Genomic DNA, 26,182 nt, shown 5'->3' on the forward strand with positions numbered 1-26,182 from the left:
GCCTAATGCTGTCTACACAGCTAACCCTTCACAGATCAAGCAACTGGGCCAGCGGTCTGCAACCTTTAAGACAAAAAGAGCCACTTGGACCCGTTTCCGAAGAAAAAACAACAACTGGGAGCCGCAAAACCATTGCGACATTTAAAACAAATATATCTCTGGAGCCACGATCTGACAGCGGGTGGGAAGGTGACGTCGGGATGGTGCGTGACTAACGCACGCACCGCCCCCATGCGACGTCACAGCCAGTACAGCGCCCACCACAGTGAGGAGTGTCGGGGCGCACAATGCGCCTCCTCCCCTCGCTAGTATCCGCCCCGGAGCCGCAGCAAAGATGTAAAAGAGCCACATGCGGCTCCGGAGCCGCAGGTTGCAGACCCCTGAACTGGGCCAAACTAGAAATGTGCATAAATACATAGCAGGTGGCTGCGCATCTTGTTTTTCCTTAACTAGCTACAAGGGTGGCATGTCTGATTCTTACTGGGAAGGGAAGGTGGAGCGGGAGCTTATATCTCCACTCTCCCACCAATATCAGAATGGAGATCACACTCACATATAGACCTAAGAGCCTTAAAGAGAGAAATGTCCCCAGATGCCAACAAATCAAATTAGGCCTGAATTGCCGCATGGGGCTGTTACCACCAGTACATTTCCAGGGGAACTACTATTACATCAGCTGCAATGAATTAATCATTTATTACCAGAGGATCTTGTTACCAATACATTAGTAATAGCAAATGGGTTATTCCTGACCAGAACACAAATCTCAATTAAAACTCACCAAGAGACCTAAAGAAAGGAAAGGAGAAGGAAGAAAATAAAGGTAAATTTGTGCCTTTCTGTTACAGAAGAAATACCCTAGGTATGATAACATAGGTCCCAGAATAAATATAACCTTGTGCAGAGGGAAATATCACCCAAAATCCACAATAATGAAACAATAGCTTTAATGCCCAGGGAAAAACTTGTCAAAACATATAGTACCAAGGAGATTCTTGCCTGCTAATTAGAAATATCAGCACAATTTCATCAGAATGTATTGCTCCTTTGTTGTTAAGAGACAGATTCTCTAAGCAAAAGGTATTAACTACTTCCCAAATGTATTATCCCAGGAAAGCCTCTTCAATAAATGTTAATGATTAATCGGTGCCTTCATTGTGAAATGTAAATTCTATTAATGAAGTGGGAACAATGAATGGGTCTCTCCCCAATGTCTGCCAGGTAAAAACAATTTTAATTCATCTCTCTTCATTACTCAAGAAAACTATGCTAAGATATATGACCAGATACCTTTGGGAAACAATGTTTGTGTTCATCTGGATTAGAGAGAGATCCAGCTACAGGAGGGCCCAATATTCAATATCGCAAAGACTATCTGGGGAATTGAGAGGAGATAATGAAAGCAACCCACATATTACAAAGAGAGATTATCAGATGTATATCCATTATAGGGAATAAATACCTATTTCCAGGCAATAATTATTCTCCAAGATTTCACTAACACAATGCAACAGAGGGCATAAACCTGGTGTGACTTGGAAGTCGCTAGGCAACCAAGTCTACCAGGCAGATACTGGTGGACCCCTCATCACAGACAGCTGGTTTCTCTAGAATACCTATATTTTCCTAGATAACACATTGGGATAGAGATATTTCACTCCACTAGTTTTGGCTACAGTCCAACAGGCAAGGCTGGTTTAGGGAAAGGTCTCTCAGAAATGTGTGCCCTTTGGAAGGTCAGAGGTGAAATTATTCCCCAAAGTCACAGGAAACCTACATATGGACCAGCAGAGAGATCATCCCTCTCTCTGCCCTCTCCATGGAATTAATTCTGGTTTTCCTGGAGCCCCAGGGTCAACCCAACCACAGCATTCCATGCTACACCTTTTATGATCAGGCATGGCTGATCATGCTACAACGAGGTTAGGCCAACCTGAGCTGTGAATCATTTCAGACATAGTAATAAAATAGCTTTTCATGAGAAGGTGAGAAAAGCACAGAAACATAATCTCCATAAAACAAGTTACCGTATTTTTCGCTCTATAACACGCACCAGACCATAACACACACGTAGTTTTTAGAGGAGGAAAACAAGAAAAAAATATTCTAAACAAAACAGTGGATGTATGATTTTTGTGGTTCATGCTGTGGCCACAGACATGTTAGCTGACGGTGAGTTTGGGGTAGCCCAATGCAAAAATCCTGAGGATCCATGTGCATCCATGCTAAAGTCGCCCTAAAGTCGCAGGGGCGCTGGGGGAGTGAACAGGAAGCAGGAGGAGGAGAACAATCCCTCTCACACACACAGACACACAGAGTATCAATCCTAAAGTCACAGGAGAGGCAGGGGCGCTGGGAGTGGGAAGCAAGAGAAGGAGAACGATCACACACACACACACACACACACACAGTATCAATCCTAAAGTCGCAGGAGAGCGCAGGGGCGCTGGGAGAGTGAACGGGAAGCAAGAGGAGAACGATGCCTCACACACACACAGACACATACAGAGAGTATCAATCCTAAAGTCGCAGGGGCGCTGGAAGTCGCAGGGGCACTGGAGGAGTGAACGGGAAGCAAGAGAAGGAGAACGATGCCTCACACACAGAGAGACACACAGAGTATCAATCCTAAAGTCGCAGGAGAGCACTGGGGCGCTGTGAGAGTGAACAGGAAGCAGGAGGAGGAGAACGATAGCTCAAGCACACACACACACACACACACACACACACACACACACACACAGCCCCTACAGTGGCTGATCCAAAATCGGACAGCAAAAAACTGCAGGCAGGGACATAGAGCACGGGGTTGTTTTAAAGCAGCCAACCCCGCTCTGCTTCTCTCCCTCCTCCCGGCTAGGCTGGCTGACAGGAGCCGCTTACACCTGCTTTGCAGTTTCAAAGAGAGCCACGGACAGCTCACAACTGCAGCGGATTCCCCTGCCATCCGTAGGCATTCGCTCCATAACACGCACAGACATTTCCCCTTACTTTCTAGGAGGAAAAAACTGTGTTTTATAGAGCGAAAAATACGGTATATACTTCCAGTTCCTCATCACCCACTTGTGCTCTCTAACCAATTCATGATATGGAAGAAATCCTGTGCCCAAAATGCTAATCTTTAAAGACCTCCAGCAGATTCACCATTCCATTCATAGCTATACAGTGGTGCCTCGGGTTACATACGCTTCAGGTTACAGACTCTGCTAACCCAGAAATAGTACCTCGGGTTAAGAACTTTGCTTCAGGATGAGAACAGAAATCGTGCTCCAGCGGCTCGACAGCAGCAGGAGGCCCCATTAGCTAAAGTGATGCTTCAGGTTAAGAACAGTTTCAGGTTAAGAACGGACCTCCGGAACGAATTTAGTACTTAACCTGAGGTACCACTGTATAGGGAAAGGGGGCTGAAGTCTAGTTCAGTGACTGTCTAGAAAGCATAGGGTGGGAGATATTATACAACACAACAGATCATTTTGAGAAACATCTTCATGTGTAGTGAAACCCTACAATAAAATGTCTTATCAGGCACATCCAACAGGTAGGTTGTGATCTACCGGTAGATCACTGGACGTCTGTGGTAGATCACTGGTAGATAACTGGCTCCCCTCAAAGCAGCTGCCCTAAAAAAAGCTCATTTTTTTTGCCCTGCATCCCCCAAAAACGGGGCTTTGCTTCTCCCTAAAAAAAGCTCAACAACAACTCTTTGATCCGAATGCCTAAAAAATGGGCCTTCTTCCTCCCCAAAAAAGCTCAACAACTTTGATCTGAACCCCCCAAAAGGGGGTGGATCACTGCCAGTTTTTAACTCTTAGTAGATCACAGTCTCTTGGAAGTTGGCCACCCCTGTCTTAGATGATGTTTTGCAAAGATAATTAGTAAGGATCAAATAGGATGTTCTTAATGTAGTCTCCCCCACCTCGTTTCATAATGACGGTGATTTATTTCATCCTGTTCCCCGTAATATACTCTGTTTATCATATGGGGCCTGCAAGTTCCCCTAATCCACTTCCTTCCTGCCCCATCATACAACCTATTATTCACATCACATGAGGAATTATAAATAATCAGCTCAGGTGTCTTGCAAAGGAGACAGGTAACAAGTAGTCTTTCCATACTTTAGTGAGTTTTAAAACCTAACTTTTCACCAGGTGTGACTTTGCTACATTCCCCAAACTACAAAGTAATTTCTGCAAACAGAGCTGAAACCGACATGACAGCAAAGGGAATGGAAGGTCAAGATTTTAATTCTTCTTCCTGCTCTCAGCTTTCAAGATCAGAAGCTTTCCCTTGAGAGAAGCAACAAAAGATCTTGAGAAGTCTGGTCATATGACACAAAATAATAAAAAGCAGTGCCAGAAACGTGGCTGAGAACAGCGTCAGCAGAAAGGAAAAAGAAAGAAATAGGTCAAGAAGTAAAAAGTTAGGAAAAACTAATATTGCTATTTCTGCAGCTTTACGTTTGCCTCCTTATGTGCATTTTGACAAGATGATCTATGGATATGTAATGTCAGAATGATAACATACTTGTCACTTATAAAAATGCAACTAATGCGAAGCTCCAAAGGTAGTTCTGGAATTTACACTAAGTTCCCTTGAGTCATGTACATTAGATAGAATCAACCTTATTTTTTCATGGATCTTTAGTCACTCCTGAGTGCAAACCACTGCATTACAAACATCTGCCTTTCAAAAATAACACAAGAAGTGCCTTTTTAGAACATGGTGGTCCCATGATGGAATACAAATAGCCATGGGCCCAGTTCTGGGGGAAGTAGAAATTCTGAGGATCTGACACAAAATGAAAGAAAGCCATGCATGTCAAAGCACACAGCGTGAATGAACAGAACAGACAGATGACTCCGCAAGTGAAGACACTGGAAGAAGTGCAACACAAGGGTGGTTGCATTTCAACACCCTCATACCCTTGGACTCTGCATTTATTTATTTTAGATGCTGATCACATTCTTTTTGCATGGTTAACATTGATTAGAATCCCAACTTCACCTACAGCTAGGCATAGAAAAGGGTAGTGGAGAGAGAGGGTAATCTATCCTCCAACCATATGGACCATGAGTGGCCCTCCTTTAGTGACTAAGCACAGAGCAGGGAAGAAATAATGTCTTTCTCCCCATTACTTTATCTCATTTCTTTTTAGTAGAAGTTGACTATTCGCATATCAATTTTTCTAATTTTGAGTTAACACTCAGCAGCTAACTATATGTCACATGCAAATATATACATATAATAGAGCCCCCAAACCTTGAAAAACAACAGAACCACCACTTTAGGAGGCAGAAAATTGGGGCAGAAAAGTGATGAGCAGGAAAAGGGTTACGTTCCCCATCTCCACTACTATTTCTCAGCTCCAGTTTTCTCCCTTCCAAATCTGATTTTCTTTTCTAGAGTACTAAGACTCTGTTACAAATGTTTGAATTAAACATACAATTAGCTCTATGCAATAATACATAACATTGCTTTTTTCACATGCTATTAATCATTTTATTTTTCCTAATGGGGATGTGGAAGACTCAGATTCAAATCTCTACCCCATCATTAAGGTTAGCTGGTTGGCCTTGGCAAGTCACTCTCTCTCTATAACCTCCTTCATTAGGGTTTTTCTGAGGATAGGAGAGTATTGAAATCCACCCTGAGCCCTTGAATGGAGGGGAATGATTACCAAGACCTCATCATCCCTAAAAACTATCACAGAAAAATATATTGTAAAACAAAATAGAAGTCCAGCAATAGGAGGAAAAAACTCACCCCTCTCATAATCATCCTCAGCTACCGCCTTCGCTTGAAGTCTTTGAAGCTTTCTTATTAAGGATTTTATCTGCATTAATTAAGAGACAATTAACAGTATTTCTATGAATCTTTATTTTCTATTGAATTCAAATCTATATAACTGCATATATGATCATAACATTTCAAGTGTGTCAATTTTGGCACACTTAACTAGAAAATTTCTGAGGATACTTATGTCTTATAGATTTCAAAAGCAGGACAGAGCAGGCATCGAGATATTAGAAGAGCATTTCACAAGCTGTCAAATGAGACAGGTTTCATGTTTGATAATATCCATTCACATGCAAATCTGAAAGCACAACTACAGAACAAACTCTGAATTCCGTCTCCTGCCTTTCATGCTTCAGCCAAGAAATATGACGTCAAATAGTAATAATTCTACCTAATTTTAAAATAAGCCTGAAGCCATTAAGACTAAGCAGTGAGCTAAGAGCCAATAACCCAAGGGGAAAGACCTCTTTGAAAGAGGATGGAAGTGGCATGGAGGGAGCTATGGGGAGCATAACCAGGAAAAACCTAATAGCAAATGACACTGTGTTGGTTGGCTGTTTATGTATTGCCAAAAAAGGGAGTGGGGAGGAAATGCACTACCAAAAGGGAGGACATCACATTGAATAATATTTATATGTATAGTGGCAAATAATATGATAGAAGTGGAAATACATCTCACCACAGCAGGAAAGACTGTGGCCTGGTGATCTGTGTGTCTGCCCAGTCTGGTTTCCAGCTGCTACCTGCTGGTGGCAACTTCAAGGCCCCTTTTAAAATGGAGTTGGGCAGAAAGGGACTGGAGTTGACAGAAAGGGAGTAGGTAAGGTAGGAATTTTTGGAAGAGAGGAGAATGCGCACTAAGGAACTAAAGAACCAATATGATGGAGGATGCACTACAGGGCATGATGGGGCTGAATTTTGCATGTTGATTAAAACTAGCCAACATCAGTTCCATAATCATATTTTCCAATCCACACTACAAATGCCACCAATAAGTGCAACAACTGCTTCCTGTCTTGCACAACAAGCTGTGGATTTGATTTCAAATTCCTATAACACAAAACAGGAATGAGGAAAACGCTAACCTTTAATATACTCTGGTTGCCCAGCAAGCAGTCCTGTAGCACTGGCTCATATTTCTTCATCAGGGAATCCCAGCTGTGATCGCTAACAGTGTTACTACTTTCATAGCCTGAGGTCACAGAAGAACCAGCAGATGCTGCTTCCAAAGACTCAGTTGAACAGGAAAATGCAGCATTCGAATGTGAAAGTGAGTGTGATTCACAATCCTGCACTTTATCATCTTCTGCAGTCTCCCTTGGGCACTTGTGATCTTTGCTACACAGAGAGATGGATGAAGCCCACAGTTCTTTCCCTGAAGTTCTTTGTCCCTCCCAAGGTACATGCAAAGTAACGTTTTCTGCTCTTCCTGTTTTGCATGTTTGCCAAGCTTCTTTAGGCTCTCTACAATCTACTGGGCCTCCAATGCCATTTGTTTCACAAGCTGAATTTAGCGAGAGCTGTATGAAGCTAAAACTTGAATTAAAGTGATCCTGAGGACGGAAAGAGCTACAAGGCATGTCCTTGCTTTCAGATTCCTGGTTGTTGTTCTCTTCCTTCTGATCCAAAACATGCATTCTTTCCTTCTCCTGTGTTCCACCAGCAAAAGCAGTCTCCTTCACAGAGTCAAGCAAATCTGTCTGCTGTGAGGATGAGCTGGATGCAGGCAACAGATCTCTTTTATAGATGGCAACCACAGGACAAACTGGTTGAATTAGATCTTCTGATTGCGGCACTCTGAAATCAGCCAGGGGTCTGAGACTGACTGCTTTATTTCCAGCAGTAAGCGATCCAGTTGCCACATCTGGGGAAACCGAGGGACTGCTTACACAAGCATTACAATGTAATGTATCATTTTTGCATCGCCTCTTCAGAAAGCAATTTTTAAATTCTCTGTAGTGTTTTCTGCCATTATGCTCAAGCCCTTTGGGGCCGAAGGGTTCACAGTCAGAAAGAGGCTGAAATCCTATCTGCTGCAGCACTTCGGTTCTCATGTATCCTGGCCTCTTCACCACCCTCTTTTTGTGAAAAGAGCTCGCAGGCAGTGAGCCATCCTGGACCTCTAAAATAAAGAAAATGACAAAAAGGGTCACAACAATATTTTGCCTTGTAAGGGAACAGCTTCTGGAGAAAATTACTTCCCTGAAATATATACACAGGCTTAGCTTTTAGCAACATAATGCTGCTGAAGTAGAAACTAAGGGGCTGGCATCTGGTATAACACAAATTTCAATAGCCCATGTATTATTCCATCCATTCAAGTGGTTTGTGCCCACATTTCTCAACACATTCTCCTGCTTTTCCCAGGTTTGTAATTTCACCACTTTTGTCAATCTATTTAAATGTGTGCACATTTGAAGTTGCACATTTGAAGTTGCTCACTATTTAAGCAATGAACCTGAAAGGGAGTTCATGATGGCTGGGAGTTTGTTAAGAGGGAGATAGTAAAAGCACAACGTCAGGCAATACCAATGAGACGAAAACATGGAAGGTGCCTAAAGAAACCAGGGTGGCTATCTAAAGAACTTTTAACTGAATTAAGATTAAAAAAGGATGTGTACAAAAAATGGAAAAGGGGGGAAACCACCAAAGAGGAATTCAAACAAATAGCCAGCACGTGTAGACACAAAGTCAGAAAAGCTAAAGCACAGAATGAACTCAGGCTTGCTAGAGAGGTTAAAAGCAACAAAAAAGGCTTTTATGGGTATGTTCGTAGCAAAAGGAAGAACAAAGAAACAGTGGGGTCACTCAGAGGAGAAGATGGTGAAATGCAAACAGGGGACACAGAAAGGGCTGAACTCCTCAATGCCTTCTTTGCCTCAGTCTTCTCCGATAAAGAAGACAATGCCCGACCTGAAGAATTTGAAGCAAATGATTCAGCAAAGGAAACACAGCCCAGAATAACTAAGGAGATAGTACAAGAATATTTGGCTAGATTAGTTGTATTCAAGTCTCCAGGGCCAGATGAACTGCATCCAAGAGTATTAAAAGAACTGGCAGATGTGATCTCAGAACCACTGGCAGTCATCTTTGAGAATTCCTGGAGAACAGGCGAAGTCCCGGCAGACTGGAGGAGGGCAAATGTTGTTCCTATTTTCAAAAAGGGGAAAAGAGAGGACCCAAATAATTACCGCCCAGTCAGTCTGACATCAATAGCAGGGAAGATTCTGGAGCAGATCATTAAGCAAACAGTCTGTGAGCACCTAGAAAGGAATGCTGTGATCACCAATAGTCAGCATGGATTTCTGAAAAATAAGTCATGTCAGACTAACCTGATCTCGTTTTTTGACAGAATTACAAGCCTGGTAGATGAAGGGAACGCAGTGGATGTAGCCTACCTTGATTTCAGCAAAGCATTTGACAAGGTGCCCCATGATATTCTTGTAAAGAAGCTGGTAAAATGCGGTCTTGACTATGCTACCACTCAGTGGATTTGTAACTGGCTGACTGACCGAACCCAAAGGGTGCTCATCAATGGTTCCTCTTCATCCTGGAGAAGAGTGACTAGTGGGGTGCCACAGGGTTCTGTCTTGGGCCCGGTCTTATTCAACATCTTTATCAACGACTTGGATGATGGACTCAAGGGCATCCTGATCAAATTTGCAGATGACACCAAACTGGGAGGGGTGGCTAACACCCCAGAGGACAGGATCACACTTCAAAACGACCTTGACAGATTAGAGAACTGGGCCAAAACAAACAAGATGAATTTTAACAGGGAGAAATGTAAAGTATTGCACTTGGGCAAAAAAAATGAGAGGCACAAATACAAGATGGGTGACACCTGGCTTGAGAGCAGTACATGTGAAAAGGATCTAGGAGTCTTGGTTGACCACAAACTTGACATGAGCCAACAGTGTGACGCGGCAGCTAAAAAAGCCAATGCAATTCTGGGCTGCATCAATAGGAGTATAGCATCTAGATCAAGGGAAGTAATAGTGCCACTGTATTCTGCTCTGGTCAGACCACACCTGGAGTACTGTGTCCAGTTCTGGGCACCACAATTCAAGAAGGACACTGACAAACTGGAACGTGTCCAGAAGAGGGCAACCAAAATGGTCAAAGGCCTGGAAACGATGCCTTATGAGGAACGGCTAAGGGAGCTGGGCATGTTTAGCCTGGAGAAGAGGAGGTTAAGGGGTGATATGATAGCCATGTTCAAATATATAAAAGGATGTCACATAGAGGAGGGAGAAAGGTTGTTTTCTACTGCTCCAGAGAAGCGGACACGGAGCAATGGATCCAAACTACAAGAAAGAAGATTCCACCTAAACATTAGGAAGAACTTCCTGACAGTAAGAGCTGTTCGACAGTGGAATTTGCTGCCAAGGAGTGTGGTGGAGTCTCCTACTTTGGAGGTCTTTAAGCAGAGGCTTGACAACCATATGTCAGGAGTGCTCTGATGGTGTTTCCTGCTTGGCAGGGGGTTGGACTCGATGGCCCTTGTGGTCTCTTCCAACTCTATGATTCTATGATTCTATGATTCTATGATTCTATGATTCTATGATTCTATGATTCTATGATTCTATTCTATGATTTTAGAGAGAACAATGCAGATAGAAGGCAAAGAACCAGCCAAACTGGTTTAAAGCTGGCTAGGTAGCACTCTTATTCAGATGACACCTATCAGCCTAGAATCTAGAGATAACAAAAGTTATTATGCGGAATATATATCTGAAATGTTTTATATAAAAAGATAGACTTAAGAGACTGATATCATTCACCGTAACCATTTGGCTGACATATTTGGCTTATAAATCTTGGGATTATGCACATTATCCATTATGTGTAATAGATCTGTATATGAATAGACAGGCACAGGCCTTGCATATGAGATCACGGATTTTGGATTTCATTCCATCCCTAGATACAGGGACAAGATGTACGTACACATGTCTAAGGGTACATTATGTCAGCCATTCAAAGTGATTGGCACATGGACAGCTAACTGATTGACCCATTCATGCCCTAGAACCCCTGGTTTTCAACAGCATTTAACTAGGGCATTGAGTTTTAATTTCCCCAAATTTTATAATGTTTGAAATATTTTATTGTTTTAATGTATTGCAAATTGCATTGGGGACCCAAAAACTGCCTAGTAATGCATATATAAATAAAATCTTGCAGAGTACCCTTCTCCCCACCATGATAAGTGGAATGTCTGACAATGCCTGCTGGTTATTCTAACCCTGCACACATTACTGTATTAACTTCACTCTTCCTTGTACTCCATTGACAAAGGCATAGGCACACAGCCCTGGTGTGACGTTGTGATGGATAACCCTCTTCCCCCACCCCTTTTTGTTCATGCCTTTTGACAGTTGTTTTCTCTCCACCTGTGCTGTCCCTCATGTTGAAAATTTAGCAATAAGATTCAGACTGCCTGCTGTTAATGTGCAGAATAATAGTAGCTGGACCATTTTCCTATTGCCTATTTCCGATTGTAAGCTCCTTGGGGTAGGGACCTGTCATATCAGTTCCTTGCAAAGCACCATGTACATAGATGGCACCATATCACAGAGTGCTTCTGTTCCATTTACAATCACAGAAATTCCTCTGTGTGCCATAATCCAGCTGCATTTCACATTCAATTCCAATTTTCAACTTTAGCTTCAGACCTGTTTTCATGGCCTGTTTTTATTTTCAAACATTAAACTTTTATGGTCTACATAAGTGCTTCCACACATTTTGAGCCTAGTATGACTTTACGGATAAGTATATAGCCATACTCCAACACATAAGGAATATATAAACCAGTTTCTATCAAAGACCTTGCCACCATTTTTAGGGCCAATGCTTTCCCAAACCCTCTGAATATATGAAAAACAAAACTGTTGTGCTCTGAGAGAACCACTGGTTCAATTACCCCAGTGTTGTGTATTCCAACTAGCAGTATCTCTCCAGGGTCCAAATCAATGCCTTCTGCAAAAAGCTTTCTCCATCTGAGATATTTCTGACATGTTTTGCCCCTTTGAGTTCTTTCCAACTGGCCAATGACTTTGCCTTGGTCCCCAAGTTACTGCCAAATACCTCAAACCCCAGTCAGAATCACTCAAACATAGGAGCCAACTCCTAGGGGCTGCGGTCTCTTTGTACACCCATTAAAGTATTGAGGTGGCCAATCCCCACCCAAATTTGATTGCCATTCAAATAGTGTGTGCACGCGCCACACCTTTGGATCAATTATGTGGAGTGGGGCTAACCTGCTCCCCCAATATTTTATCCAAGTTGGCACCCCTACACTCAAATAGCTCCAAGCTGGCACACACTCATGCCCAACCAGCCCTAATGCTCCCTAATTCCAGAGCTACTGTCACACCAACTCACTCCTCTTCTCCCTGAAGCCCCCATTCCAACAAAATCTGAGTCCCTCCGCAACTCCTCCCTTTAACTGATGCAATTACCACCACAGAACCCAGCCTTATGTTTACCTTGCCAGTCTGGACCCAACAACTAGGATGCCCCTATTTTCATCAGAGAAGTGTAGGAGGGTATGCAACTATAAGAAACAGCGAGTGAGAGAATACAAAAGAAAATACATGCTTTCTCCCATCTTTCTCCTCCCTCATAGCAGAACTATGGCAGGAAAGGACAGCCCATTTGAATATGTGTTTGTTGCTTTTAAAGAGAATGCACCTATCAATTTCGCAGTTTTGCAAAGCCTTCAAATATACCTTCATAAGCCTTCAAGGATGGCACTACCCAGTGAAGCAAGGAGGCACTGAACTACACCAAGTCAAGTCATAAAATGAACTGATTAATATTTGTGTGTTTGTTTTTCAAATCTGCATCACCTTGCTGCACAAAGGTTACAAAGGCTGAAATACCACCTGTTCATTTAAACACACCCACATACACAGAGTGCAAAATTTAAGAGCAATATATACCATTGCTGTAATATATCATTAAACGATATCTTCTTATAAGACTGAAAAATCCTTTGCTGCTTTCAGTCCCGTTGAACATGTCTTTAAATGGCACACTACAGTAGAGAAGTGCATATTCAGAAAGCAGCGACACTGCACACTTTTGGAAACAGGAGGAACACCAGCTGGCAAGTGGCTTCCTGTTATTCACATTACTCTTAACTAGAGGAAAGATCCTTCTTGTAAATTTCCTATTCCCAGAAGATACCGTCTGCTGCAAGTAGTCATGGTTTAACTTTAAGCAAGCCACTTAAACTGTTTGGGTTAAAGAACAACATTTTACCTTGCTGATCAGAGTTCTAGTAGGAAACAACACTAGGAGTAGGCTTGCATCATTTCAGATGCAAACACTCTCTCCCCTCCCCATGGTCTTCCGAAACTGTTGTCCATGGACCACCAGTGATCTGTAAGCTTCATTCAGGTGGTCCACAATATATCTGTAAAAATGCAATTAAAAATCCTAACAGCAAATAGCACAGCACATTACAATTGCTACCACAGGCAGAAAAAAAATCACTAAGTGGCATACCAAGACCCTCAGCAATTTTCAAGCAGACTGAGGAAATTTTGGGGGGAACCACTGATCTACCCTGTAGGATTTTTTTATCCAGTTCAGCTTCCAATGCTTCCACAGGGGGGATACACCAAAAATGTACACCTAGTCTTCTGGAAGAAAGTACCAGAGAAGGCATAAACCGACACAGAACTAAAGGTTTTTTAAAAAGAAAAAAGAAAAAATGCTTTATTGGTTTTAAAAACAAAACAAGTACAAAACAAAATATGTAACGATCAACAAAAGGCAATCCAAAATCAACACTCATTACAAAAAAAGAAAAGATTGGATTCACATGTCACGAATTCCAACATGACTTCTGTTATGTACTGAAGTTCTCACCCTGGGCCAGCAGGGGGATACTGTAGATAGTTATGCAAATAAGGGATTGAAAGTGACGTTCAGTGATTGGATAGTTTTAGAAAGTTGCTACAGTTACGTTGTACTGGAGCTCTATATAAGCAGTTCAGTTCTGTTCTGCCCTGTGAATAAACAAGAGCTGTTTGAAGAATCGCTGTGTCATCTGATATGTTCACCCACAACTTAACAACTTCCAATCCCCACATTGTGGTTCCTAAATTACATTACAACTGTGCACTTGACGTTCTCTCTCATAGGTTGTTCAGTTGTGTTAATTTTGTAAAAGTCTCTTATTTTATGCAGAAGTCAATCCAGGCCTGCCAAAGAATTTAGATTATTACAATGTTCTTTTAGATATTCTCTGTAAATATTCCACTCTTTATTAAAAAATTTATCTGTATGGTCTTGGAATCTTGTTGTTAATCTTGCTAGCTCTGCATATTCTAATATTTTATTCTGCCAGCCTAATTTTGAGGGAGTAGAATCTCCTTTCCATACCTTAGCAATCAGAATTCTTGTTGCTGCTACTGCATACATAAAAAGTTTCCTTACCCTTTTTGGAATTTCATTGCTCATTATACCTAATAGGAAGGCTTCATGCTTCTTAGGGAAGGAACATTTAAACATCTTTTTAAGTTCTTTATATATTGTTTCCCAAAATTCCCTGGTTTTTTGCAGTTCCACTACATGTGGAGCATAGTGCCTTCTGCCTCCCTGCATCTCCAGCAGTTGTTTAACCTAGATTTATACATTTTGGACAGTTCTACAGGTATTAAGTACCATCTGTAGAACATTTCCATGAAATTCTCTTTGAAAGCGCAGCACTCAGTAAATTTCAGGTCCTCCCTCCACAACCTTTCCCATGATTCCATTTGGATGTTGTAACCAAAATCTCCGGCCCATTGTACCATAACAGATTTTACTTCTTCCTCCTTGACCTCCCAGTCAAGGAGAAGTCTGTACATTTTAGAGAGTGGCTTTTTTGTGTTTGTATTAGGTCTTTCTCAAGTCTTGAAATTTCTGTGGATAAGCCTTTCTGTTTGTCCTTTTGGAATGTTTCATTTAGCTGGAAATATTGCAATCAGTCAAATGGGTCTGAATTTCTTCATTTAAAAAAAAAATAACCTTATTTTCCTGCTCCAATAGATCTTGATAAGTTGCCCAATTTCTTCTCGTGTTTTTTGTTTTTTTTTAACTGAGAATGCTTCTGTCGTTGAAATCCACCATGGCATTTTTGGTTCTAGTAAGTCCTTATATTTAGCCCACACCATATATAACAGTTTCCTAATCACATGGTTCAGAAAACCTTTGTGGACTTTAACCTTCTAGTATTCCAAATAGGCATGCCAACCATATCTATTATTGAATCCTTCTAGATCCAGCAAGTCGGTATTTTTCAACGTCAGCCATTCCTGAATCCAAGAGAAACAAGCTGCCTAATGATACAGTTTTAATTAAGGTTCTGGATGCCCACGTCAGTAATTTGAACCTTACTATTAATCATTAAAATATGTAGTAAAAAAAATTCACCTTTTATACTGCAAGGAGCAACCAGGTAAAGGACTGGAAACACTCAATACTATGAGCAACTGGCTGACCTGTATAGGGAACCACCAGAACTGCAGTTTGGGTCATGTCCCTGGACTGTAAAGTGATTGTAGATTCTGGCCAGATCGATCCAGGCTAACCATTGGGCTCCCATAGGCCAGACAAACTATAAAAGGCTTCCTGTTTAGGCTGAGGTTTCCATGGGCAATAGCTGTCTTCCCGGCTCTCACCTGACTTATGGCTTTGCTCCTCACTCAGACCCCTGCAGTGACTCCTGGCTCTCAATGCTAACTTAACAGCTGCTTATAAAATAATTTACTGTAATTCAGTTTTCTACTTCACACATGACCCTCACATTAAGAAGACCAACCCTGTATGTGTATTTTTTTACATCACTTTGTACTGTATTTACTGCACAGATGTACTGTATATCCAACAAAAACAGGTGGAAAAAGATTCCAGTCCAGTACTCAATGATTTGGTCTGATTCTCTGACAATCCTAAGCAGAGGATAGCTTGAAAATTTAGGTCTCTAATTTACTTCAAAGTAAGCTCTGTTAGGTTAAGTCAAACTTGTTGGAGTTAGGCTACATGTATACAAAATGGTTTTTGCTGAAACTTAATATAGGGTTTTAACAATATTTTAACGGGTAGCATTACCTGGTAGAATGTGATGTCTTGTATGACTGTCGCCTTTGAGGAACTATTTAATAAGTCACTCATGTCTCAAGCTATTGGCTGAAAGACAAATCTTTAGCCTCAACGCCACTCGCTTCTGTCAAAACACCTGGTGAGTGCTTCAGTATAAGACTCATCAGGCAGATAAAAGGCAGCACAACAACACGCCAACAGAGGCCAAATTAAGAAGCAAGCACAGTTTGAGTGTTCCAGCTGAACTATTTGAATTTTTAATTTCACCAAGGGAATATATTGCAAATTAAGTGTCTGACACACAGTCCATTTGGAATGAGAATTGAGTTTACTGAAATAGAAAGCAATCTTCTCCTAGCAACTCAGTAGTGATTGCCTATAATGAGAATAAGACAACAAACACTGAAGCTGCCATTTCAGGTCAATAAGTCAGATATGTCCAAAATTTGGCCATTCAATTTAATAAAAATCTGGATTGTGACTGATCTCTAGCTATCCCAATTATACTACTTTGGCTGTTTCAATATATTTACTGCATATTCAAAACTACAATATAATGTAATGTAATGCACAGGATCACATAAGATCACATAGCAGAATCAGGACATGTTATCCAGATACTTAAAGAATGGAAGGAAGGCAGAGGAAGGAGCACGTGCATTTGCAAAACCATTTAAAGTGAACTAATTACTCTTTAAGATGCTTTCTTCCCCCCCCCCCCATGGCATAATTCACAGAAGGAATTTCCTACTGATTGGGCTCACAATCATGATACTAAAATAGTAATATACTGTAAGATATTACAGGGGTTTATTCTCTCACTATTCCCTTCCCACCAAAGCTCAAAACATACATACCCATCTTAAGCATATTTAAAATGGAATTATTCCACTGTTAACTACTTGTGAGAGCTGGTTAGGGAAATTGATTTCAGGTTAAAGACAGAGACAAGCGTAAAGTTGATGGAAAACTAATCCTAAAACACCCAGATACAGTTTTTAAAAATACATTAAATTATTTTGAACACATTCTCAAATCTGGAATGAGTAATCTTTTAGAAATTGTAAGAACTTGATAACATCACCTTTCAATATGTTATGTAGCAAATTTTAAAAGTTCTATTTTCTGCTGGATATTATTGAAAGCCAGTATTCTAATATTAATTTATACTGAAGGACAGAATATAAATTCACAAAAATAAATAATGAGAAAAATCAATGAGATATTAACAGCCAATCGATTCCTAAGGCTGAAATCCTATACGGGAGGGGTGAGGCTCCACCCACCCCACTTACATATGAAAACAAACTTCACCACAGCCAATCACAAACAAACAACCACACCCTAGGCCAACCCCAACCTCTCTCACCACCAAAGAAACACAAGCGGATAGTGAACAGAACCCGCACAAGTGACGCTGACACAAAACCCCACACATACATTAAGTAAAATAGAAACATCACCACCCAACTCCACCCCCACTCACCATGGCTCACCTCTTTCCCCCTTTTCTTCCTAATGTAACACTAATGCAGGCATAGGCAAACTCAGCCCTCCAGATGTTTTGGGACTACAACTCCCATCATCCCTAGCTAACAGGACCAGTGGTCAGAGATGGTGGGAATTGTAGTCCCAAAACACCTGGAGGGCCAAGTTTGCCTATGCTAATGAGACTAATGTCTCAACAAATGAAACTGATCTGTAGAAAATGTAACTTGAAAAAAGAGACACTGCACATACTTTTGTAAACCAAGAAATCTTTAATAAAAAATATATATTTTAAAAAAAACAATCATGAGGGGTGAGACACTTTTCTCAGGTGGTGCCATCAGGGGCAGGGCTGAGAAAGTACTGAGGCAGCTGTGCTGCTTTCAATGCCCATCCCTTCTGCCCATCCCTATCTGTTCTCTGCTAGACTTTGGATGGGCCCACCAGAAGGCCCCCTGCTCAAGACCCTTTCAAACCAAAATGTTTTTTTTAATCAGATCATTTTTATTCTTCTGTTTCAGCTACATTCATACACCTCTTGAAAAGTAACCTGGTTTAAAATTTAACATGAATTTAAATACAGAGTAAACACACTTCTCTCGAAACTGTCTATATGACCCTGAGTTAATGCTTGTGGTTTTCCCCATGTAAATGAATTAACCAAATGGAAAATTGCTTGACCTTTCAGATCAAGCATTATTAATATGACACAGTAGGTCATTATCTTATTTATTATTGTGCAAAAAATGAATTGACCCTGTCAACCAAACAACATGGACATTCACTTTCCAAGTCACTGAAAAACATTGTTCTTTCTAGTTACTATCAGTGCTCTGAGCACCCTGCTAGAGAGTTTGGGCTTGTGACAGAGGCTTCTGGTATCCCAGTGGAATTTTAGATATTTCCATTTGAACAAACAGAAACACAAAAAACCTCTTCTGAAATCAAGGAGAGCTTCAAAAGCAGCTAATCATGCACCATGGTTGCCAGCTTTTTGAGGAAGTACAACCCTAAAAATCCCCTTGGACTCACAGAACTAGAGCATGATAATATTCTCTTGATCTTCACTTCACCAAGAACTGCTCCATCTCTGACATCTCTGACATCAGCTGTAGATGTCCAATTGTAATAGTATGTTCTTTAACATTACAAATATTGTAACCCTTTCTCTGTCCTCTCAGCAAAAATACTGTTTTACACCCTAGTCATCTTTCACCTTGACTGCTGCAATCTTCTGTCTCGCCTTCCACTGCCCTATCACCTCTATCTACCACCCTGCTGCCAAAATTATTTGCCTCTACTGTCACTCTGACTATGCAAAGTCCCTTTATAAATCCCTGCACTGTTTTCCTGTCTGCTCCCAGATCTTGTACAACCATTTCATCATTGCCTTCAAAATTCTTCAAGGTTCTCCACCATCCAGCTGCCTTTAATTTCTTAAACAAAAAAAGGGTGATGGCTCCATAAGTTGAGCAGCTTACATTTGTCCCTATTAAAATTGTTTTTGTTAGTTTGGGTCCAGTTCTTCAATCCATTAAGGTCACAGGCAGGGAAGACAGGATACAAATAAAAAAAATTAATTATTATTATTATTATTATTATTATTATTATTATTATTATTATATTGAATCCCGATTCTGTCTTCTGCAGCATTAGCTGCCCCTTCCAGTTTGACATCATCTGCAAATTTGATTAGCATCCCCTCAACTCCTTCTAAGACATTTATAAAGATGCTGAACAACAACAGGCCCAGGACAGAACCTCATGGCACCCTACTCGACACTTTTTTCCAGGATGCTGAGGAACCATTAGTGAGCACTCTTTGGGTTCAGCCAGCCAACCAGCTATAAAGCCTCCTAACAACAACCTCATCCAGCCCACATTTTACCAGCTTGACACCGAAATAACAACTTACCAGTAAAAAAAATTAAATCCCTATACAAGAGTATGGAACTTCAAGAATCATTAAAGAGCAAAAGGAATCAATCAGCCTCAAGAACAACAAACCCAACACTTTTGTTTCCATTCCATGCAAGTTACTTGTTTACATCTGTATCATGCACGAAAAAGGGAAGCAGAAATATTGCTGCATGCAGTGTCATCAAAACAGAGGCAGGTTTCTCCAAATTTGCAAAAGCAGTGGAGGGCATGAGCCAAATACAGCAACAAGCTGACAAAGCTAATAGAATTTAGCTGGATAAGCTATGACAAAAGCAAAGATGTTCAACTTGGATACGTACAATTCAATGTTATTAATCTTCCCTTGGAACCACTTTACACACTGAGACTACAGTCCTAAAATCCCACTTACATAGCAGTAAGCCCCATCAAGCCCAATAGAGCATACTTATGCCTTGGATTGGGCTGCAAGTTTATAAACATACTGAAGTTTACAAAAGTTGTCCCCATATATTAAAACTACTCAAATTTCACTTGATCCGCAAAGTGCACTCAACATCTGGCCATATAAGTTTCGGGGATTTTCCTTCTGTTTGGTAAACACACATTGGCAAATTCTTTTTCTTTGTTAGTAAGTATTTATTCAGGATAAAATTGTATCTGCATTTATTTAAAAGTAAGCTCCCACTGAATTCAGTTGGACTTACTTCTAAGTAAGCATGCAGAGGATCAGACTGTTAATCGCTCATATAAATAAAATTCTTCAGCCAAGCAATATTTGGCTATGGAAGTGTCCAAAAAAAAAAAAAGCATAATGTCATTTATTCAATCAGACATCTGATCGGGTGATGGCTACTTAATAAAGTATCTGTCCGACTTAAGGACTTCCTGGGCTTCTTCAGCTGAAGAGACAAAGAAGTCTATTGATAGAGATCTTAAAAAAAAAAAAATTCCAGTGAAACAGTGTAGGCATTATATTGGAACTGAAAGCCTTTTGACTCTCTGGGGGACTATGACTAAAACTGAAAAGGGAACACCCAAAGGAGGCTTTAAAATGGGTTCCAAAGACTTCACTATTTAAAGAATTCTTCTCTTGGCAAAGACGGTTCACATGACTACACAAAAACAAACAGGAAGATGTGTAAAAGCTCCTACAGTTTCTTGATGTTTTGAGAAGATATGAGTAAAGATTTGCTGCGACTGCACTGCATCAAAGTCTTCATGAATATTTGCACTGTTTTTATTTTACTATTTACTTTTTTAAAAATTCATTATGTTTTTCCATAATAGGTATAACATGTGATCACGTTTCCCTTCTACACTCAAAATCCAAATAAATATGCAAGATATTTAAAACAGAAAATATGATCCAGACACATATCCACTCAGAATAATCGTAAGGTTAGAATGCCCTCTGTAGGATTAAAACAGATGGTGAATTTCTTCAGATAAACTAGTTACCTCATACAGTGCAACAAGAAATAAAGGGAAAGTGCAGGTTGTTATATGCACATGCAGTTTGAAATACACAGCAATGTGTACAGTATTCTATGCAAGTTATTGAATATTTTGTTCACATAGTAGAATGTCCACATCATCATCCATCAGGCTAAATGTGCTAGGGGTGGGATTAATGGAGGACCCTCTTTAATGTGAATGTGATAAGCAATTGATGCGGTAAAAAGGTTTTCAAACCATTTGAACAGATTTCTAAATAATTCCCAAGAAATATCCATTCTTGCCACCACATTTTTCGCTCTATAAGACGCACCAGACCATAAGACGCACCTAGTTTCTGAAGGAGGAAAACAAGAAAAAAAATATTCTGAATCCCAGAATCCAGAACAGCAAGGGGGATCACTGCACAGCGATCCCTCTTGCTGTCCTGGCTTATGGGATAGCCGCACGCAGCCTGTCCTGGGCAGTGGGAGGAAGGATCCCTCAAGAGCCGCACTCCCTTTAAAGTCCTAGGCTCTGTGGTTTAACCCACAGCGCCACCCGTGTCCCTTTTGAGAAAATACTTTGCAACTATTTCAATACAGACATGATTGTACAACTTTTATGTGTGAGAAAACGCATGCAGTGACATTTCCATGCAATTAGCAATCTATGGATTAACATACAGAGGTACGAATTATCATGTGAAAAGGACATATACAAAACTTCAGAAAAGTCCACTAGGTATTACAGCTATAAAAAATGGGCAACTTGCAATTCAGAGAAACAACAGAAGCATTTAAGGAGCAGGAACACCAGAACGTATCAGTCTCCAAAAGCCTATGCTGTAATAAATTTGTTATATCTTTAAATTGCCACAGGAGTCTGGAAATCACTGCATATGCCAGAAATCGTTTTCAGAAAAATATCATTGAATTTGGTGGAAAGTATATTATTTCTTGGTTGATATGCATATTATCTGAATGTACTGACCTCTTCCAGTCTGACACAAGAGGATATACAGTGAGCTAACAATCTAGATTTTAATCAAGAGTCAGAGCTAGCTACATGAAAAATGCAAGCATAAGCTGTTCTGCCTTGCTTAGTGATCTCACAAGAAATATGATAGGGACAGCTGAGTAGCCTCTAAGATATCTGGGAAGATCACTTCCACAAAATTTCTCTTCTAAACTTTCCAAAGCACTATTCATACTAACAGGAGTGCCAACTTGATCCCGCGACTGTGGGTGCCCGGGGGTTGTGGGTGCCATGCAGCATACATGGCCCTGGTTCTGAAATTTGTGGGTGCCCGACCCCTTCACAGGGATTTTCGTGGGTGCTTGCACTCCCAGGGCCCCAAGGAGTGGGCACCCATGCATACTAGAATTGTGCAATTTGAAGGTTCTAAGTTAGATATCTTTCCAGCTAAAAGTAGAGTCAAACAAAACAATAATAGTGTGTCAATTCTTGTGAGTATTTATTTGCCCCCCACTCTGTTCCAGAGCTACACTTTGGAGGACACAGCAAGAATTTGAACCCCAAGTCATATGGCAAAGGCTTACAAACCTGCTCACCTGAACCACAATGATGAGGCACAATGATTCCACAATTGCAGGCTGCAAATGATGCCACACTCTTCATCCCAAAGAGTGTCTGAGCAGTATGTGCACATTTTCTTCTGCAGTGCAAAGAGGGATGCTTCAGAGGGATGCAACTGAGATTGGGAAACTAGTGCAGGGGGTGAAGGGTTAAATATCCTTTCCCCAGAACTGCAGCCCCAATCTAAATCAGTCTCATGATTCCTTTTAACCCCCCGCCCCCAAAATATATATATATTGGAGATTGGATCATGGTTGGCCACGCTTGGTTTGCCACCTTAATTAATTTAGTTTGATCCTCAGGGACAGACAATCCATGACCCAGATCTCCCACTTTTTTTTGTATTTGAAGATCAGTGAAGTGGCTTTGGAGAGAAATGTTTAACTGTTTCCTCCTCCCGCTCCCCCCCCAAGCTACTCCACCTCTGTAACTCTCAGCCCTTGCAAAGCTGAAGCTGGATTTACAAAGTGGAATAGACAGTAGTTACAAGATGCTTTTCTACATACTGTGTTTTTAGTACTCTGAGGAACAGCACCCCTCTTGGTTGTCAAAAGAAGAAATTTAACGACTTTCATCAGTACAATTTATGTTGCAACACTTGTGCTTTGGAACTCCATGCCTGTTGACATTAAGCAGGTGCCATCACTATACTCTCTTACACACCTGCTGAAAAGTGTTCTGTTTCATGTCTGTCCAGGCACATGTTTTCGCTATATCAGTTTTTAAAATTGTTTTACATGTTTTATTGTGTTTAACTGTTTTTTGCTTTTATTTTTTAAATCACAAGTGTTTACTGCTCTGGGCACCTTTGGGAGCAAGTGTGGGCCATTAAATAAACAAATCTTTATCTATTTTTTGTTAGTTTGTTTTCTTGGTTGGAGATGGGATTGGGGAAGTTGAAGATACAGTTATCAAAGCAGACAGATAAATCTTGCCCACCAATCTAGCTTCTTCAGTCTTCTGAGAGTTGGCTGCACTTGCTTCATAAAGGCTTATCAAGATGATTATTTGTTACAATAACTAAAAGAGCAAATTCCAGCATTATGACCTGTAAATTCCTTATGTGGCAACAGGTCCAATAAGGGCAAGTTAGAAGAATGTCTTCAAACTTTAGACTTTCAGCTGATTGCTACCATTTTTGGTAGTAACAACAAAAAATGCCATAGAAACAGCAACAGATAAAAAGACATACCGTATTTTTCGCCCTATAGGACGCACTTTCCCCCCTCCAAAAATGAAGGGGAAATGTGTGCGTGTCCTATGGGGCGAATGCAGGCTTTCGCTGAAGCCTGGAGAGCGAGAGGCATCGGTGCACACCGACCCCTCTTGCTCTCCAGGCTTCAGGAAGCTATCCGCAAGCCTTGCAGGCCGGGGGGAGTTCCCGCGGGCTCGCAAGGCTTGCGGGCAGCAGGCTGCAGCCCGGAGCACGGGGCGCCCTCCGGAGGACGCCCCGTGCTTCGGGAAGGTGTCCGCAAGCCTCCCGCGCCTGGCGGAAGGTCCTGCCGGGCACGTGAAGCTTGGGGCGGCAGCCTGCATCCCGAAGTACAGGGTGCCCTCCGGACGACGCCCCGTGCTTCGGGTGAGTGTCTGCGCCTGGCGGAAGGTCCTGCCTGGTGCGTGAGGCTTGGGGCGGCAGCCTGCATCCCGAAGCACGGGGTGCCCTCCGGAGGACGCCCCGTGCTTCGGGCAAGTGTCCGCAAGCCTCCCGTGCCTGGCGGAAGGTCCTGCTGGGCGCGCGAGGCTTGGGGCGGCAGCCTGCATCCCAAAGCACGGGGAGCCCTATGGAGGACGCCCCGTGCTTTGGAAAGGTGTCCGCAAGCCTCCCGCGCCCGGTGGGAGGTCCTGCCGGGCGCACAAGGCTTGGGGCGGCAGCCTGTTCTGGGGGCTGGGGTTGGGGGAAGCTCGGGCTTCCCCCGCGCCAGCCCCACACCTGGGGGGGGGGAATAATTTTTTTCCCTTTATTCCCCCCCCAAAAAAAAAACAGGTGCGTCTTATGGGGCGGTGCGTCCTATGGGGCGAAAAATACGGTAGATATATATATAAACAACCCTAAATAACCAGGACTGTAATCATTCCACAATTAATGAATAAATATTGAACTGGTACTTTTACAAGTGCCACAAAATTCCACACTTGTAAGGGATTGATATTTTAGACTGCCAACTCCTGCATTCTGGAACTTCCTACTAGCTGATATTAGGCAGAATGCCCTATCTATACACTTTATGATGCCTGCACAAAAACTTTATAAAAACTTTGTCAATATGCGTTTTCATCTGTAACTTTTGCTTATAATGACCTCGTTCTTAACTTGGGACTTCTACGAATAATTTTAATGCATTCCTTGGAAACTGCTGAGTGGTCCTATTTAAAGTTAAGCAAGATAAACAAATCATGTTAAATCGACAAATACAGGTCACCTTGATATTCTGGATACAACAACAGACTTTACTCAGACTTTTGTTGTTTTAACCCATGTGCAACAACTGGACTCACTCTAGGTGCCTGTTTTATAGTTTTGTTTTCCATCTTGTTGCTGTTAATACTTCTGCTTTATACACGCTGTAAAATGAAATAAAAGAAACTTTGCAAAAGAAGAAGAGCACAAATCATAATAACACGTCCTGTCACAATATATGGCAGAGAAGGGGGAACTGTGGCCTCCAGATGTTGCTAGACTCCCACCTTCCCTGACCACTGGCCTGGCTGGCTGGGGCTGATGGGGGCTGTAGTCCAAGAGCCCTGGATAGCCCAGGGCCCCTAGCCCCGGTATAGGGTGCAGTACAATAACTTTTACCTTCGTGATTGTTTTTTACAATAACTTCCCTTCGTCGGATCCCGCCCCCCCCCGCCCCATTTTTCTCTGCAGGGCTCCTATGCCTTTAACCGTTGGAAGTCAACAAGTGAGGGACCTTCTTCCCAACTTCTGCCTCTCTAACCGAGGCGGCGACTGCTGGAGGCCCTGGCGAGGAAGGACACGGACCGGCAGCCCCCTTTAGTCTTCTTCCTCGCCTGCTGCTGCTGCCGGGCTGCCCGAGCGACGCCTCTAGGGGCAGCGGAGACAGGGAGGGGACCAAGCAGCACTGAAACTTCTCCCGAGGGAGCAAAGCCTTCTCCCCCCTTGCTTCCCGCCGCCTGCCGCTCCCAAGGCTCCAGGGGGGTGAGGGGGAAGAGGCGGCGCTTTCCCGCTCTCCCCCATTAGAGAAGCGGCTCCGCCCGAGGAGAAGCATCCCGCTTCTTTTCTTCCCGCCGCCGGGCGTGGAGCTGAGGCGAGGAGGAACCCCGGCGTCCCCGCCGCCCCCTCAGCCCGAGAAGCGCCCAATCCTCACCGGCCTTCGGCTCCGAGCTCTCAGGGGTCCGACGCCTTAGGTCTCCTGAGGGGCCGCCGCCGCCGCCGCTGCCGCTCCACATCCTCCTCCTCCGAGGCTGCCGTTCGTGGGCCGCCTCGGCCGCAGCCCCTTCCCCGCCCCTTCGGCGGCGGCGGCGGCGACTCGCATCCGCTGGAGCAGGCGGGAGCCAAGCGCTGACTGAGGCCGCCCCCTGGCCCGCTCCGGCCGGGTGGGGGAGAAGGAGCTAGCTGGGTCGCCAGCAGCGCTCCCGGGACTTCTCGGCTCCGCCATGCTCGGACCCCCGCTCTTCTTCTTCCCGGGCTTTTGTGTGCCTTTTATCCAACACAGGACGGCAAGGGAAACTTTTCCTCTGCCCTGCGTCGTTTTGCTAGAGGCGGCTTCACCTGTTGAGCCTCTGCCTCGCGCAGCTGTCAAAAGCACAGAAGCCCTAATGGTCGAAATCTCGCTCTGTTTCCCTCTGCATGCCTCAGCCAGGGCCGGATTTACGTATATACGCTAAACAAGCTGTAGCTTAG

General features: G+C 42.5%; 1 protein-coding gene across 5 annotated transcripts in view; it reads right to left on the bottom strand.

The window, feature by feature from the left end:
* Window positions 1-25,862, bottom strand: part of DISC1 (DISC1 scaffold protein) — a 161,413-nt gene extending 135,551 nt beyond the window's left edge. Inside the window, exons 1-5 of one of the 5 annotated variants that reach the window (XM_082215010.1) lie at window positions 25,647-25,859; window positions 24,738-24,879; window positions 22,293-22,396; window positions 6,882-7,918; window positions 5,764-5,833 (exon numbers count right to left, since the gene is read on the bottom strand). In XM_082215010.1, the coding sequence (XP_082071136.1) occupies window positions 5,764-5,833; window positions 6,882-7,918; window positions 22,293-22,359 (1,174 nt within the window). In that variant the 5' untranslated portion in view covers window positions 22,360-22,396; window positions 24,738-24,879; window positions 25,647-25,859. Of the gene's footprint in view, window positions 1-5,763; window positions 5,834-6,881; window positions 7,919-22,292; window positions 22,397-24,737; window positions 24,880-25,646 lie in introns of all 5 variants that reach the window. The other 4 variants (XM_082215012.1, XM_082215011.1, XM_082215013.1 and 1 more) reach the window with 4 other exon arrangements.
* Window positions 25,863-26,182: the final 320 nt, after the last annotated feature.

This window comes from Podarcis vaucheri, assembly GCF_965113315.1.
Source record: "Podarcis vaucheri genome assembly, chromosome: 3".
Lineage (NCBI taxonomy): Eukaryota > Metazoa > Chordata > Lepidosauria > Squamata > Lacertidae > Podarcis > Podarcis vaucheri.